Below are 18,270 nucleotides of genomic sequence, written 5' to 3' on the forward strand. Positions count from 1 at the left end.
TAAAGTCTGTTATCTGGCTGGCCTGGGTGAAGGTTCATAGCAGAATCTTCCAAAAGATGAACAGCGCTGTGAAAGAAGTCAGCATTTTTATGCTATATTTCTGTGCATGCTGAAAAGTTGGTTTCATTAAGACCTGCCTTCCAGTCACCAACTGTGGGAGACATCTGGCCAAAATAAAAGTGGCTAGGATTTGGGGTGAAAGGCACCAATAGGGTCAGCCCGGGACATTTGTCTCACCTCCCCCACTGCTCCCATTAGCTACACTGCAAAATCCGGGGGCTCCAAAAAGCCCTGGCAATGTCATAGACATATAATTTTGCTGACTGACAAATGACAAATGTGTCACGTTCCTCCAGGGGTTCATCTCATGCAATGGGCAATCTTCCTCCTCTGTAGGGGCACCCCACCTGTGTCGCTGTTCCAGCATAGTCCACTTAGCTCTATCGAGAAATTCAACATTTAGTCCTGTAGCTCGGAGGATGTTTAGGTGGGCCTCAAATTGCTGCACCTTCACTTTCAGCAAGGCAACCGTTTACACTTGCTACAGGTGTACTGTTGCACGTTCTCCAGCAGGAAAACAGAGGTGTTTTTCAGGTCACTGCAGCAGCTCCCTCACCTTCCATGTCTCTTGGTCCTGCACGCTGTGAGAAAGTCCTCTGGGCTTCCCCTCAAACTCCCCCACTAAATGCCCTTGCAAATGTCCTTCTTTACAAGTCCTGGTTACTAGCTCCTGGTCACAAGCTCCCAGAAGCTGCAATCAGCTAAGTATAACTGCTGCTGGCTGCTAACATCCTCTAACAGATGAGAATTGGCAGGGGGCTTAAAAGGAATGGCCAAGGACCTGTCACTGCTGCTCCAAAACATCTACCACCTAAGATCGCTTTGCCTAATGGTAGGGCTGGTCCTGGTCATAGAGGATGTCAAAAGAGACATCTCTTGGGTTATGCACAGCTGCAGGAAACTCAAGAATGATTCTGTATGTAGCCCAGCATACATGCCCAGCGTTGCAAGGAATCTTGGGATGAAGCTGTCCAACTGCATAGTGCTTTACTGGCACACCTGAAATAAGATTGCGCAAGAGCCTGTTTGGGTTGCTTGTGCAATTGGGCCAGATGTGGATGCCAACCATTGTGGTGACATCCCTCTGCCATCATGGCAAGGGTGGGAAGCCTGCAGCCCTCCAGAGGCTGTTATTGGATTTCAACTCCTATCAGCCCCAGTCAGAGAAAGATGCCCACAAATGCCTCAGTGCCAAAGATAAATGTATTCACTCAGTTGATGCTGAAAGAAATTCAAAGTTAGGTTGGAAGTGAATGCAATTATTGGCTGTTAATTTTTGTTTGTTCTTGCTTGCATCTTTACTTAAATTTTTTAAAGCGCATGAATAGAACAGTGCAAACAACAAATTTCTTATCAATGCTAACAGATCCATTTCTAAGAAAGTATTTTCTGAATTACAAACAGAACGTGCAGACATTGGAAAGATTCAAGAAACACAAAGAAAAGCCCATCCAAGCATCTTCTGGAAGATTTAAAGCTAGGCAGGTCACTAGCCTTTTTTACTTTGAGAGATATACAAAAGTATTGCAGTGTTGGCCAAATCGCACAGGTAGAAGTAAAACATTTTCCTGGCGAAATGTTTATTTTATCAACATAAAAATCTCAAAACATATATGAGTGCCTGCCTTTAGGTTTCTGCTGTTTGTATTGACTCATTATCCTGACCTTAGACCTCCTTGCCACAACCATCACAAAGTTCTGATACTTTGTAAGAGCTTTCGATGCTATTTCAGTTCTGGTTAATCATGTGACTTGACATCCTCTAGACTCCCACAGTTTTCATACCTGTGTCCAAGTTCATGTGCAATTGTGAATGCCAAAGGCAGACCAGAGTCTTCATTGATGTTGCAGCTGCGATGAGGCTGGCACATTCCAGAGAGATGGGACAAGCCTAAGGTTTCGCATGGGCGATTCATGCCAGCACAGATGTCCTTCCTGAGAGCAAAGCAAAATACGTGAAATAAAAAGAACTTTGTAGCATGATCCTGTGTACGCTCAGTCTCGGAAGCAGGGATGGGTGAATCTGAATGTTTCAGTTCCTCATCTCTCCACTGCTCTGTTCAGTTCTCTACATCGGTTTGTGAATATTTTTTAAAGCCCTCATAAAAACTCAGCAATGTTTTGTGCAACTTTTCCCTTAATGGATGCATTTGTCAGGCAATCTACCCTTCTATAACGCAATTGTCTATGTTATTTTCACTAACATATGCATTCTTACAAAGCGGGTGGCGCCGTGGGTTAAACCACAGAGCCTAGGGCTTGCTGATCAGAAGGTCAGAGGTTCGAATCCCCGCGACGGGGTGAGCTCCCGTTGCTCGGTCCCTGCTCCTGCCAACCCAGCAGTTCGAAAGCACCTCAAAGTGCAGGTAGATAAATAGGTACCGCTTTGGCGGGAAGGTAAACGGTATTCCGTGCGCTGCTCTGGTTCGCCAGAAGCGGCTTAGTCATGCTGGCCACATGACCCGGAAGCTGTACGCAGGCTCCCTCAGCCAATAAAGCAAGATGAGCGCTGCAACCCCAGAGTCGGTCATGACTGGACCTAATGGTCAGCGGTCCCTTTACCTTTACCTATGCATTACACACACTTTCCCCTAGCACAAGCATTTTGTACATGGTACTTGACAGGAGAACTGCAATACAAAATCTGGAGAAGTGCAGACTTTGAAGAACGGTTATGCTCAGTTCTCATAATGTTTTAGAAATGCAAGCTGAACTGAATTCTTCCCCCGTCCCTGCTCGGAAGTAAGTTGCACCATTTTCAGACCCTGAGAAGCAATAAACAGTGACAAACACTGCACAAGAAAGCTTATTATCCATCCAAAGCAGAAATGTCGTCTCATCTTAAGGGGAGCAGCAGACTCCCCTTGTCCATTAAACAAATTGCAACAGAGCAAAGCCTGAAACCACTCTCCCAATGTCCCTTAAACTCTCTCTCTCTCTCTCTCTCTCTCTCTCTCTCTCTCTCTCTCTCTCTCTCACACACACACACACACACACACACACACTCCTCTGCTACCAACTTTTTCCTTCCTTCCTGCAAGGCTAGAAAAGCACATAGATTGTTTCTGGGCAATCTTTCATTGAGCATTCATCCAGATTTGTTTTGCACAAAGTAGACTATCGATTTGAATATTCATTTTGAGTTGTTTGCAGAGAGGTTATACCAAGCAATTATCCCACACTTTTCAACACGTTTTCCTGTCACTTTGTGTTTGTGCTTAGCTGTGCAAGAGCGCCACATCAGCTTTAACTGTGCAACCTGAATTTGTCAGTATGCGATCGAATCCCTCCCACGAAACTTCAACATAGATCAAGAGCTTTTGTTAGAATGCACAAAGGGACATTTCCCTCTCAGTCCTGTCTGACTGTGACCCAGGATAAGATGATTGCTTCCTTTTTACAATTCTTGAAAGCTATTTCCAGAGACCAATAATGTGCTACAAAAGACCATCCTGTGTATATATGAAATATGAGAAAGCCCAACACCCCCATTGATTGATGACGTGAAGAAGGATGATTTGCTGTTGCATGTTATGTCACTGAAATTGATTTTAGGTTCTATATCAAGCATATCAAGCTAGTTGGACAACTTTGCCATTCTTTTATTTATCGTGCAACTTCCTATTTATCCATTCACTTATCTAAAGCCTTAAACTCAAAAGCCTGAAGTTGACTTCTGGTTTCTTCCATGTTTGCTAAAGAATGATAAAGAAAGCCATTTGTGCGCACAAATGAACCCAGAACATATAACTGAATGTATAACTGAGTATATTAAATATACAAATGAAGCTAAAACGGCATGGGTGTTCACATATATTCAACATGCAGTGAACAAACTCTAAACCAGGGACTCAGCTATACAGCTGCAAATAAAATGTTTTAAGTGCAATGTGATACTAGATAGTCAATGGTGAGCCTTATGGAAAATTCAATGTATTTTTAAAAACACTTTAAAAAAAAAGCATTTTCAGAATGGTTGTTACATGTGTGTAGATTCCACCCAGGGTTTCCCAAACTTGGGTCTCCAGCAGTTTTTGGACTACAACTTCCATCATCCCTAGCTAGCAGGACCAGTGGTCAGGGATGATGGAAATTGTAGTCCAAAAGCTGCTGGAGACCCAAGTCTAGAAACATTGGGTGGGGAACCTGTATCATTCCAGATGTTGCTGGACTCCAACTTCCATCATTTCTGACCACCTCTATGCTGACTGGGGATGATGCCCAAAACATCTGGAATGATACAGATTTAAACACAGTTCCTCCTTCTCTTTCTGTGTTTGTTCAAGCTCCTTATGTTCCTCCTGCTATTGCAGTATGTGGTCCAGTTTGATCTTTCTTTTAATTCTGAGCACTGCCACTTTTTACCATAAATTGTTTTCAGATGCTGAATCATAATACTCTAAATGAGAAATGCAGGCAGCACACGGCACTGTCTAAAAAGTAAAATTAAAACCCGGGCAAACAAGGTCACAGATTTCTGATCATTATGGCAGTATTCACAAGCATGCAATTATCGTTAACGAGTGCTGTTCTTGGGAAAGCAATGAAGAGCTTGCGATTTTTAGCAAGCAGACAATAGCGGTAAGGACCAAAAATATTTGCTTTTGTGTTTTGTTCTGTTTGGAAAGGGCTTTGTGTGTTTCCAAAAGTGTTTGCGCTTCGTTCTGTTTAGTTTCGCTCATAAAATTGCTTCTGAGTACGATTTGGCGTGATTGGCATTATGAGTAGCTTATTATATGAGCAGATAATTAGAATAGTTGGGAATGTTGGGGTTGAATGAAAGCATCAGCATTGCGATTGTACTAGTCAGTGGCTTTGAAAGTGTGCGCTTAGATGGATATAAAGATGGATACCTCAAAAGTCAAGGTTCGAGGACAGAAATCTGGCTGAGTCTGGAATAACCTTGTGAAGTGAAAGGATATGAAAGAGGGATTTATATCTAGATGTTAGGATAGAGATGATAAAGAAAAGAGGAAAACACAAAGGAGGTGCTGTGGGACTGGTGGAAGTCAATGTCTTGTTGTTGTTTTAGTGTTTATAATATTAACTTGTAAGATATGGATTTGGGGTTTTTTGTTTGGTTTTTTGTTGTTGCTTTCTTTAGTTTTCGAATGTTGATTTGTGTGTTGTGTATTGTTATTTTTCGATATCTTTCGTGTTGTTGTTGTTGTGTGGAAAATACTAATAAAATTTATAAGAAAGAAAGAAAGAAAGAAAGAAAGAAAGAAAGAAAGAAAGAAAGAAAGATGGATACCTTCATGGAAGGAAAGGCTATCAATGGCTAATAGCCATGGTGGCTACCTCCACTGTTCAAAGAAGTATGTCTCTAAATACCAGGGAATCACAAACGAAGAGAGCAAGATTATGCTCAGGACATCTGGTTGCCTACTGCAAGAACAGGATGATGGGCTTTGGCCTGATCGAACAGGCTCTTCTTATGTTCTTAGTGTGTGTGGTGTTTCTGGTTGTCCTGCAGCTGTCCAGATTAGGCCATAGATTACGCTCTTAACATTTAGCTTATAGTTAACACTTATAGTGCTTTTGAGGGATGTGGGTGGCGCTGTGGGTTAAACCACAGAGCCTAGGGCTTGCCGATCAGAAGGTCAGCGGTTCGAATCCCCGCGGCGGGGTGAGCTCCCATTGCTTGGTCCCTGCTCCTGCCAACCTAGCAGTTCAAAAGCACATTAAAGTGCAAGTAGATAAATAGGTACCACTCCAGTGGGAAGGTAAACAGCATTTCCGTGTGCTGCTCTGGTTCGCCAGAAGTGGCTTAGTCATGCTGGCCACATGACCCGGAAGCTGTATGCCGGTTCCCTCGGCCAATAAAGCCGCAACCCCAGAGTTGGCCACGACTGGACCTAATGGTCAGGTTACATATGCTTCAGGTTACAGACTCCACTAACCCACAAATTGTGCTTCAGTTTAAGAACTTTGCTTCAGGATGAGAACAGAAATCGTGCTGTGGTGGCGCGGCAGCAGCAGGAGGCCCCATTAGCTAAAGTGGTGCTTCAGGTTAAGAACAGTTTCAGGTTAAGAACGGACCTCCGGGATGAATTAATTACTTAACCTGAGGTACCACTGTATGTCTACCTTTGTTAGGCATGAAAAACGGTTTTAAAAATGGGGGCTTTTTTCGATACACAGATGAGTCTCTTATCCATTATGCTGCACCAGCTTTCAGATTCAGGGTCCAATTAAGCAACAGGACACAGGGTCAGTTATATGAGGCGTTGCTAACTGTTGATGTCACTAGGCAAGGAAATACATCATTTGCATTTACAACAAGCACCAAAATGTTTTGGATCAGCCTTATTAACTGTGGACCTGAGGCGGTTAATTCCTTCCTACAGAAGGAATTATTTTTCCATGTAAAATATCCCCACGTCAATTTTTGCACTCAAATGAGAACATCCTATTTTCTCCCTCCACTGTTGAAGGCAGTATGCTTCTGAATACCAGTTGCTGGAAAACACAGGAGAGGAGAGTCCTGTTTGCAGGCTTACTGGCACCTGGTTGGCCAGTGTGAGAAAGCGTGTTCTCCTTCATGGCGAGCACGTGTTGTGGTGGGGGCTAACAAGACACCCCACTCTTGCTGGGCGGGTAAAAGAGTGTTGGCCACCATTACGACTGGGCTCTTCTTGTTGTTGGGGAGATTTATATGTTGCCATTTTGTGATTGACAGCCATAGCCTATATATTCCCTGCGCGCAGTGTTGAGCTTCCTCTTTTCGCTGCGCGCACCATTAAAGGAATCCAGGGGCTCACTGTGCTTTTGTCCGAACCCCTGTCAAGGGGCTAGGGCCACGCAAGAGCCCCTGGGAGCATTTGGGGAGAGGTGAGGGCATGGCACCCAGCTCCATGTTTTCCCTTTCTGACTTCACGGGTGTGAGAATGTCAGTCTGTCCCTGTGCAGGGTCAGATAGTCGCAACCAATGCCTAGACAACCACTCACATTTGCTGTATTTTAATAAAGTTGTGGCCAAAACTATGCCAAAAACTGTAAACAAAAATTTTGTGTGAATTGTGTTTTATTTGGGGTGGCTTGGGGACCTCGACACGCCACAGGATGCTGGTCTTTTAATCCCCACAACAACTCTTGTGAGGAAACTTGGGTTGACAGCCAGTGACTGGCCCAAGTAGGGATTTGAATCCTGGCCTCCCAGGTCCTAGTCCAACACTTTAACCACTACACCACACTGCCTCTCACGTGCACTCAAGTCTCTTTTTCACTAGAGAGAAAGGAAGCAAAGGTCAGACAGGAAAGAAACAGAAGACCAAATGAAACTGAACTCCTAACTGGCATAAAGCTGGAAGGACAAGAGAATGAAGCGAAATAACACGTAGAACTAATAGGACCTTAGATAGGTTGTCTTAGATTACCTGTTCCCAACCTGGTGTTAGAATATTCCACTCCACCTTAAGGGACAGGCATGAAACTGTTGTGTGCCACATGTCTGTTTACACTCCAGCACAGCTTGCTGGGAACTTCTGCTTGTGTATAGCTTTTGCTTTTGCTGCCTTGCTTCGGACAAGAGGGAGTTCAGATATGTTTTCTTTTTGTCCTGATGTATGCCTAATAAACTGCTTGTAAATGTGCCCAACACAGCCTCTCCCTGCCACTTCTGTTGTACAGCATTATTTACTCTGCTGAGTGTGCGTGTCCAGCTTCTGTAGGCTTCTGAAGCTAGGGTCGCAGTTTCATGCTGATCCAAGGACTTTAGATTGCCGGTGGGCTGGGGGCCTGCTGGGGGCCTGCCAATTGCCCCTGATTCCTTAGCAGCATCCCAACACCTGGCACCCTTCAAATGACATGATATGCTCTTCCATCAGCCTCAGCCAGCATGGCCAATGGTCAGAGGTTACGGGCATTGTAACATTTGGAGAGTGCCAGGTAAGGGGAAGCTGGCTTGCATCCTATGGTGCCCCTCCATTCATGAAAGTGTGTTGATTTCTTTCAACTCTTCCCTCCACCTGGATCTCACGTGTCATATTTCATACCATTCCCCAAAGTCCCCCAACCCCAGGCACACATATTCAGGAGGTGCAGGGGGCTACACAGGGAAGGAGGAAGTCGAGAATCCCTTTCCTGTGGATGTGAACTCTATTCCCTTCATGGGAGTAAAATGAGAATCCAAGCCACTGCTTTCCTCTTCCCGCTTCTGGATGGTGAGGAAGTCCTGGAGATGAGTAGGGAGGGAGTGGTACCCAGCCCAGTTTCCTAGTCATTCTGGGCCATTTCCCTGTAATTTCCTTAACAAAAGAGATACTTCCTGGGCTATTAATCTCCAAAAGTTACTGGGCCAGCCCAATATATTTTGCAGGCACATGTGCTAAACCCTGTCATTGGTGCCTACCCCTTCCGCCCAAAGAATACATGTCAAGAGTCCCTTATTTGAAGAGACAGTCCCTTATTCCAGCGCCATGTCCCGCTGCTGTCCCTTATTGATGGATGTCCCTTAAATGTCCCTTAAATGATGTCCCTTAAATTTCAAAGGAAGCGTTGTTTGGCTGTGTTGCTCACCCAGTAAGAAGTCTAAGAACGACTGGGGGTGGAGCTTGCATGCCTTGTGCCTTGTGCTGATCAAATTGGCTGCGTTCCCTGGGAACTCGCCTTTGCTCAGCGCTTTCCAGCGGAGAGGTGACAGTGGTTTTCCTTGAGGCTTCATTTGGCTGCTGGCTGGGCTTTCTGCCTTTGGCTCAGAGGGGCTCAGAAGTTGAACATACCTGTGCTGAATGCTTGGATCGGAATCAGATGGATACGTCATCGACAGCCCACACACCCTTGCCAGCAAAAAGGTCTGTCTGGAGCGGGGGCACATGGTGGGGGGAAAGGAAAGGAGATATTGTGGGGGGGGGAGGCTGTGTGTGTGTGTGGCTAGTTAATGCAAGCTGAGGGGGTTTTTGAATGCTGGACGCCATTTTGTTACACATACTGCTGCAAACTTTGCAGTGCAAAGCCAGGCCGGGGAGCCATCTTAAGTTGAGGCTGCATAGGCCTTGTGGTGCATGTGATTCAGATTCTATTCAGTTGAACCTCTGGTTACAAAGTTGGTTGGACAGTGTTCTCGAAGCTACCAGCATGAGTTTGACCAGACTGCAGGAGGACAGGAAGACTGGAGTGCCTGGAAGAGGTGAGGCTGCAGGTCCCTTATTTTGGCTGCTGGCCCCTTATTTTCAAGGCTGCTGGTCCCTTATTTTCAAATCTGTAAGTTGACAGCTATGGCCCAAAGAATGAGACAGGAGACCAGAGCATGGGTTCAGATTGTGGGATTGTGAGCTTCAGAAGTGGGAAACTTGGCACAGGGCTTAGCAAGTAACCCTCTCAGCCCGTCTGGCTAAGGATATACAGGCTGATGAGGTGTAGTGAGAGGTGACTGCAAAGCACAAACTTACACAGCACGCCCTTCCACTAACCTTGGCCCGGGAGTTTGACCTACATGTCACTACTCTAGGGCCAGGGACTCCTGGTTTTTGCCCTTTAACAGGCCCTGCAAACGCCGCCGCTTGGGAAGCTTGGTCAAAAGGGCTGGCCTCTTTTCTTTGGCCTTAGCCCCACCCCCGGCCGGCCGTCCATTGTCCTTCCTGGCCGAGGGCAGGTCAACGGCCAACCCAAGCAGGTGGGAGGCACCCGTCCAGGTGAGCCCCTGCTCGGTGCCGCAAACCCCGCCCACCTGTAGGGAAGGGAGGGCGGAAATTGTTGCCCAAGGGGAAAAACAAGATGCTGCCCTCCCATGACATGTGCAGAAGCCAACTGGGTAGACAACATCCTCTGCTGTAACTAAGGCCACAGGCTAGCAGCTTAGTGGTGTAGGAGATGCTTCATGGCACACACAGTTGTGTCCTCCACCATCTCACCACCACCCCAGCAACTGCCACCTGAGGCAGATTCCTCACTCTACCTAATGATAGGACTGGTCTTTATTAACCCTTGACTCGTCTAACTTCCAAGCCTCCAAAAATAATAATTCTATGGTGGGCATTTAAGTCCTGCTGAGAATCTTACCCTGTTACTGAAATATATTTGGTCTCCTCTCTTACTGAAGTAATAATAGTTTAAAAAATGAAATCAAACATGGTGTCTCTGGCACAGTATCCTCTTACCTGGTAAGAAGGACTGCTACATCATGGTGCAGTGGGTTGGCATCAGTTTTGGGATTGATACTCTTTTGCCATTTACAAAAGCTGGCTAAGGTCTTGTCTGCATGGTGAACTATTTTCAGCCCTTGCTAAAGAGAGGGAAATAAAAAATATATCATTATACTGCTAGAACACTAATAGCATCTACATTAATTATCAAGCTCAGTAAGGTAATTTAGATGTAACAAATGGTGCTTTTGCATGAAGCGAGAGACGTAATTATGGTAGCTGTTTACTGAGTCCAGAAAGTTGAGATAAAACTGTGTCATTTGGAAAACAATGGAAAAGGAATACCAAAAAAAAATACAAAAAGAGCAAAACAGCACATTAAGAGGCCTTCACAACTCTTAAAAAACCCACACACACCAGAACAGCTTAAATAAGTTGTCAAACAAAAATGTTTCCCTTTGTTTTCCGTTTTGAAACAACCATTATCCCTAAATCAGAGAAAAATTGAAGCACAATTCTAGGGTTAAGAAAGATGCAACATGCTGAGAACAACGTGGAACCAATTTGGAAACATTGTTCCCTAATCAATCCAAATCTTTCCTCTCCAGGGTCAAGCTCTGAGGAAAACAAACGCATACATATTTTTAAGCTAAAACTCCAATAATCCCTGACCATTGGCTATGAGGCTAGGGCTGATGGGATTTAGAGTCTAAAAACATCTGGACGGCCTCAAGTTCTCAGTCATGGAATAGGGAATCACCTTGAAAGTCACGTGAAAAGCATTTATTATTGTTATTATTATTATTATTAGTAGTAGTAGTATTACCTCATCATCATCACTGAAAGAGAAGCAGTTCACCACACTTAACACAATTACACAACATTTAAAATATATACATTTATAATTAAATTATCATCACCATTGACATCATGATCACTGGTTTATTAATCACCTTCCAAACAACCATCTCAAGGCAATATACACTAAAAATAATTTTTAAAAACTCAAAAACACAAAAGCAGCAACACAGTAGACACTCTGTTACGATATAGAAGCAATGCGGCCGCGAGCTGCTGCTAGCTTGAAAGCAAAACATAATGGGAATGTTGGGACTGTTCCGTGGGAAACAGAGGGACAGTCTATTCACAGTGCGAAGCACCGGAATTAGCTCAGAGTGTAATATGAGCTGTACAGGAGGAGTTTGTCTCTCTGCTGTTGGAGTTTGAAAAGAGCAGATGTGTTTTCTGTAACGCTGCAAAGACAGAAATAAAGGCATGTAAATACGTTTCTGTCTATCTCTTTCCCCTGCCCGGGGGGGGGGGGGCAGGAAAGAGGGGGGGGGTGTTCTTCTCACGCTGAGAAGGATCGCCTATCGCGACCTAGCCTGTATCCTGCCGGGGAATGCAGACAGGGAGGTCAACCGGAGATCAAGCTGGGTGCCTGGAGAGTGGCCAGTTTCTCCTGATAAAGGCTTGATTCCCAACATCCTCATGGTAAAGACCTATTTGTCCAGCTGTTGGAACATAGATAAGCAATAAAACACACAACAGAACAACTTTCCACAGCACTGGTGGCATCCCACAATGCTTGCATGTCCAGTGGCCTTCTAGGACACCAGTGCCGCCACTGAAAAAGCCTGCTTTTGTCTGGCTTCCTTCCCCTTCTCTGAAGTCTATCAAAAACTTTCTTTCTTAAGAGGAAAGTCCATGAAATGCATAATTGTTACATGGGGGGGGGGTCTTACCTCCTCTTCCTCTAGAAGAATCAGTCGAACCAGCACAATATGAATTGCATTGCCAATGCTTGGATCATGGAACAAGCCAGACACCTGGGCAAAGCCAGACAATATAAAGTTTATTAATTCATTTTCAGCAGCAATATCCCCGCCCCCACCACCCTGATGATGATGATGATGATCTATTTCCATAGCACCATCAGAGATATGTCTGGTACTGCAAAGAGTAACAAAATATAGGTCTTTGCCTATATATAGTATGATAGCAGACCAGCTTTAAGGTCTTCTTGATGGTGTTAACCAAGTCCTAAAGAACGTGTGACCAGGTGCTGGAGGGACTGCCTCATTCCATACATGCTTGTGGGCAGGGTTCGAAATTAGCAGGGCTCCAGGCACATTTGGCGCCTAAAGGTGATCCATCTGGGAGGACATCAAAAAGTCTGGGTGCCAGTTTTTGAACCTGGCTCACACTCAAGGATTCCTGAAATGTATTTGCTTTGAAGCCTCGAAGTATAAGTTAAGGATAGGCAATATGTTAAGGAGTTTAACAATAAAGAGTGGAGTGCTTTGAAAACCAAAGTATGGTACCAATATTTTTTATTGTAAACACCAAATTAGACATGTATTAACAATTTCTACTAAAAATGTGATCTTGACAATGTGTCACTTGTGAATTGCATATTAATGCATGCTTATCAAAATAATAAATAGAAAGTGTTGCCGCCCCCTCAGTGGTGACTGGACATTCTGTTTTGGCGCCCACAACCCACGTCCCAGAAGCCATTTGGCTCCTAGTTTTTCTACCCCAGTTTCTAACACTGCTTGTGGAATGTACTGTGTTTTTTAGGAGAGGCACTTTTGACCATGAGACATATTACTGAGGTCCACCCAGTGACCACTTGGACCAGATGAACATCCGACAAACTATGCTAGGGGTTGTTCCCTTGTCCCAGAATTAGCCTTTGCAAAAGCTGGATGGAACAAACCTTTCCTGGCTCACCGCTTCCCCCAATGCCCTCTGGAATATTTGACTACACTTGATTCAGTCAGAATTACAATAAATTCTGGAGTCTACTGCAGAGGGCAGTGCAGCTGTATGAATAAGCGTTCTAGCATTATCAGTCTCAATGGCAGAAATCAAGGGGGAGCTTGCAGCAGCTCGTTCTCAATTGTTTAACCCAGGCATGTGGAACCTGTGGCCCTCCTAGTATAAAATTCATAGAATTGTAGAGTTCCTATGCAGGAATATGCAGCTGTCCCATACAGGAACCAAACCTGCAACTTTGGCGTTATCAGCAACATGCTGTAATGGACTCCAGTTCCCATCAGTTCCCAGACAGCATCCAGTAGTCAGGGATGATGGGTGTCGTAGTTCAACCATACCTGGAAGGTCACAGGCTCCTCATCCCTGCTTTAATTGCTGACTTTATTTAAAAATATTTTTTAAGGCTGCTTTTTGCCCTCACAAGATAGCCTTCAACACACTAAAACACAATTCATACACAATCAAAATCGAAACATATCAGAACGCCATTAATTATGTTGCAGTTGAGCGCTGATTCTGCCTTATTCGTTTCTTTTATGACAAGGAAGTTCTAACCATGAGTTATGACATTTTGTTAGCATTCATGCATTGCATTGAAAAGGGATTAATTACTAAGGGCTCTTGGCTGCGTTCCTGTCAGAGCTAGTTCAGGCAATCTTCACTTCATGTGAGACAGGGATAGTCAAGGTCAAGTAATCCATTAGACAAGTGGGACATTTGTCCATTGAAGGAAAGCACCAGTGACAGGAAACAGGGTTTTCACATCCTGCGCACCAACTTGCTCACAACCAGAGATAAAACAAGTTATCAGCCTGGCACTCTTATATCTGAACCAGGCCATAAATTGGGTTTCAATAATCTTTGTCACGATCCTGTGATGCTTTGAAACCATATGCTCTACTGCTGAGCTATAGTCCTTTCCCCACAAAAAAGATATGATGCCAGGAAGAAAGGAGATCATTCCACAGATTTGTGGGTAAGGCACTGGGGGGGACCGGGACCCACTCCCTTCTGGCAATCCTCCAAATTTCCTTTAGAGGGAGCCCCTGAAGGACAGCTTCCCTCAATAAGCTGAGGACATGGGTAGACATACATATGGGAAGGAGCATTCTTTTAGCTCAGCTTTTCCCAACCTGATTAGGACCCCGATGTTGGTTTCTGTGTGTTGCCACTGTGCAGTGCTCTTGGAGTCACAAGACTCTGTTTTGCATTCCAGAGACATTACAGACTGTTGGAAGTCTCATGGAAGAGAGGAGATGGATGTGATGTTACTGGTTTCCTGTTCCTTTGTTTTTCAGTTGCTCTCTGCTCTCACAGAGAGAGGATGTATTTCTTTTCTGTCTGCGTAGCTTAGTAATAAAACTCTTAGCATGTAGCTCATATTGCTCGTCCTTCCCTGTGCTGGATACTCTGCGTAATGGCGGAACGTGCTTGGAGCCTTATCAGAGGCTCAGGTCATTAATCATGTCGGAGGACTTGACCGAAGGAGTCGCTCGGTCGAACACTCATTGCCCCGGGAAGCCTGCCAGTCCCTAATTAATTGGCAATAAGGGTGGACTTTGAACTTATAGCCAAAAGCCTACCTTCCCCAGCTACAACTCCCACCATCCCTGACTGGGGATGATGGGAACTGGAGTCCAACAACATTGGGAACATAACATTGGGGAATTCTGCTTTAGAGATATCATGGTCCCAAGCCATATAATGCTTTATTGTTAAAGCCAGTCCTTTGAGTTGGGTCCAGAAGCCAGCAAATGTAAGAAAGGACCAGGGCTATGTGCTCATTCTGTGTGGACCCAGTAAACACTTCCGCTTCCGCATTCTGTACATTACATACCATGTTTATGATAGTGAGGATATAGGATTCCACATTCTCACTTCCGTGGTATTCAATCATCTTGCTGTCAGCAACCACCAACGTCTCCACCCATCGTTCTTTGCTGACAGAACGGCGGGAGATGGCTTTCCTCGTCACCCGGTTCCTCTCCCATTTCTCCCTATGAAGCTCTTGCTGTTGGAAAAAGCTCAAAGTTTCTGAAAATGGAAGACAAAATGCATTGACCTTCTTTCCCATGTTGGCATACTATTATGTTACAGAAAGAAATGGATGCTTTTCCCCTTCTCTCGGAGAAAAAGAGCTCAAAACAATACATGGATTACTTTCTGGGAATGCCTGGCATTTCAGAGCAGACAACTGGCATTTGTGTTTTAGAAAGGACTTTCAAAATGCTGGGGTATCTTCTCATCAACCAGGGATAGGGAATCTTTGGCCCTCCATATATCATTGGACTCCAGAGCCCATCCATCCCACCCTGCTTGGCCAATCATCAGGGATGATGGGAGTTGTAGTCCAACAACATCTGGAGGGCTGCAGGTTCTCCATCCCTATTATGAATATTTGAGCACAAAACCTGTCCAAAAACAGAAAAACACCAAAATATCATTCCAAACTGTGAAACTGAAGAGCAGTCTATCTATTCAGCATCTGCTGGAAACTTGGACAAGATTTCTGTCTTTTCTGTCTGAAAAAGCATCCGGAACCATAGGTTGCCTCTAGATTCAATTTAAGAACTGCTCAAATTGTGGCTTGAGAGCTGGGAAACTGTATTGTCCCACAGGGAGCCCTTGCTGGAGCAATACCTGCCTTAGACAGTGATTGCTCCAGTTATTATCCTGTAAATTATAGCTGTAAATTACCTGTAAATTATAGTTGGAAAGGCCTGTAGATCCCCCCCCCCAATTCTGAAATCACATGTTTAAAATAGCCTCTGTGATTTTAATAGGGACTTATTATTAAAAGCACACATACCAACTTCATCCACAACATTTAGGTGTAATTGATAGCAATCATATTTTGCATTAGGAACAGCTTTGACTTAGCACGTATAAGCAGTAGAACAAAGAGTCCCTGTGATCAGTCATAATAAGATTTCTACTGGCAACTTGTAACCATGTAACGGTTTAATGATCTTTAATGTCAATTCTGCCCGATCAAATATTTCATTTTGTACCCTTTTTTTCTCATTAGTGTTGCATATTCTTAAAAAGACATAACATCACATAATTTGCAAAGTAACTTAAATTGAATCTTTCTTTCCAGAGACAATATAATCATGAAGTTAGTGCTGGAAAGCAACAGTAAGCCATGCTTTTTTCATAGAATCACAGAATTGGTGTGTGTCCATGTGTCTAATATGTCATCTAGTCTACCCTCTCAACTTGATACAGGAAACCCAGAGCTATATAATCCAAAACAAATAACTGTTTCCCACCACCTTGGCCCACACCAATAGCTAGTGTTTTGTGGTCACTCCACATTCTCAGTCCTAGGTATAGTGTGTGTGGCCTGTCTCTTTAAGATTAATGCCTGGTCTGCAATTGAAACTCCCCTCCCTGCTTTGGGTGCGGTTCCCTCTACAGCTGAGTGGGAGCTAGTTGGAACCTTCGTCTTGCCCACTGGCTGAGTTCTCGATCTGTTTTTCACAAATAGATACTACTACTGAAGCTTTCCTGCCTCCCTCTTAGTATTATAACAGACCCATTGGAAGGTTTGGGAGTACCCTTCCCAAACCCAAGGGATGCAACACGGTGTCAGAAGTGGGTCTACAGTTTCAGTAAACCAGAAGTATTTCTAACAGAAAGCCTGCAGCTCTTGCTGGAAGCTGCAAGATGAACACCTTCAAGCCTACTTCTGAGCTACACTAGTGTTTTCTACTCTTTATCAGGCATTTTCTAAGTCCCCCCCCCCCTATTTCTGAAAACCTTAGAATTCTCCCAAGGCTCCTTTTCAGAAAAGCATCTGGGGTTTCTTTTTTCTTTTTCTAAACAAAGGATGCTGTACTTCATGGAGGGAGCTGTAATCAGTAGCATTAGTTTTTTATGAACTTGCTTCCCATCAGAGAGAAAAAGTTTTGCATATGTGGAGACACATTATAGCCTACTGACAACTTTTAAAAGGCACAGGCTGTCTCCATTAAAAAATGAGAAGTACAGTGGTACCTTGGGTTACAGACGCTTCAGATTACAAATGCTTCAGGTTACAGACTCTGTTAACACAGAAATAGTACCTCAGGTTAAGAACTTTGCTTCAGGATGAGAACAGAAATCGCACGGCGGTGGTGCGGCGGCAGCGGGAGGCCCATTAGCTAAAGTGGTGCTTCAGGTTAAGAACAGTTTCAGGTTAAGAACGGACCTCGAGAATGAATTCAGTTCTTAACCCAAGGTACCACTGTACTTTATTTAGAGAGCCTTTGTCCCCCGGTTGGAAGAAGGGGAGAAAAAACTTTGTACTTGTTCCTTGACAATTCAGCTAACGTAACAAAATGTCCGAATTGGACAAGAGGGCCTTGGGGTCTCTTCCAATTAATTACACTGAATCTGAGTCCAAATCACAGCTGACTCCACTGCTGGTGTTTGAAGTTGAGTACTCATGACATAAGCCACAATCTGTAGATATCCTCTAGAATCATAGAATCATAGAGTTGGAAGAGACCACAAGGGCCATCGAGTCCAACCCCCTGCCAAGCAGGAAACACCATCAGAGCACTCCTGACATATGGCTGTCAAGCCTCTGCTTAAAGACCTTCAAAGAAGGAGACTCCGCCACACTCCTTGGCAGCAAATTCCACTGTCGAACAGCTCTTACTGTCAGGAAGTTCTTCCTAATGTTTAGGTGGAATCTTCTTTCTTGTAGTTTGGATCCATTGCTCCGTGTCCGCTTCTCTGGAGCAGCAGAAAACAACCTTTCTCCCTCCTCTATGTGACATCCTTTTATATATTTGAACATGGCTATCATATCACCCCCTAACCTCCTCTTCTCCAGGCTTCTCCAGGCTCTAGCTTCTTCAGAAATTCTGTTGGATACTCTTTCCCTCAAACCAGCTTCCTTCTTATTTGAAAAAGGAAGTCACAGTCAAGCTGAGATGTATACATTTCAGGCAGCTGTTGCACGTGCCACACACACGACACTTTCAGTGACTTGGCATTTGATGGTCGGGGGAACAAATCAAGTGGTGGGCATCGGGCGAAGAGATCCTTGCCCATTGGTCTGCACAGCAATGTGAGAATAAGGGAGACGACCTTGCTTTGTTTCAAACCACTAATGTGAACACAGACACAGAACCACCTGTGAGACTGAGAGCAAAGCTGATTCTCCCAATTTCTTCTGCTCTTGGCCTACTGAAATTTACTGTCTTACACCCCATTAATCTCAGAACTGGGGCACTGGAATCTTGTGACTTAATTTCCCTAAGGCAAAAGAACCCATGGAAGTTGCAGCCAGTGTGCTTTATTTTCAAAGCAACTTCTTGCTGACAGAGTCATCAGCAATGCCAGGAGGTCAGGT

At 44.4% G+C, this 18,270-nt stretch overlaps 1 protein-coding gene across 1 annotated transcript in view; it reads right to left on the bottom strand.

Moving 5' to 3' along the window:
* The window catches only part of ADAMTS12 (ADAM metallopeptidase with thrombospondin type 1 motif 12), a 113,106-nt gene that overhangs the window by 42,124 nt on the left and 52,712 nt on the right, over window positions 1-18,270 (bottom strand). The window contains exons 4-7 of the mRNA XM_082241760.1: window positions 14,764-14,960; window positions 11,891-11,974; window positions 10,161-10,285; window positions 1,846-1,995 (exon numbers count right to left, since the gene is read on the bottom strand). Coding sequence (XP_082097886.1) covers window positions 1,846-1,995; window positions 10,161-10,285; window positions 11,891-11,974; window positions 14,764-14,960 — 556 coding nt within the window. The remainder of the gene's footprint in view (window positions 1-1,845; window positions 1,996-10,160; window positions 10,286-11,890; window positions 11,975-14,763; window positions 14,961-18,270) is intronic.

The sequence above is a fragment of the Podarcis vaucheri genome, assembly GCF_965113315.1.
Source record: "Podarcis vaucheri genome assembly, chromosome: 11".
NCBI classification, from domain to species: domain Eukaryota; kingdom Metazoa; phylum Chordata; class Lepidosauria; order Squamata; family Lacertidae; genus Podarcis; species Podarcis vaucheri.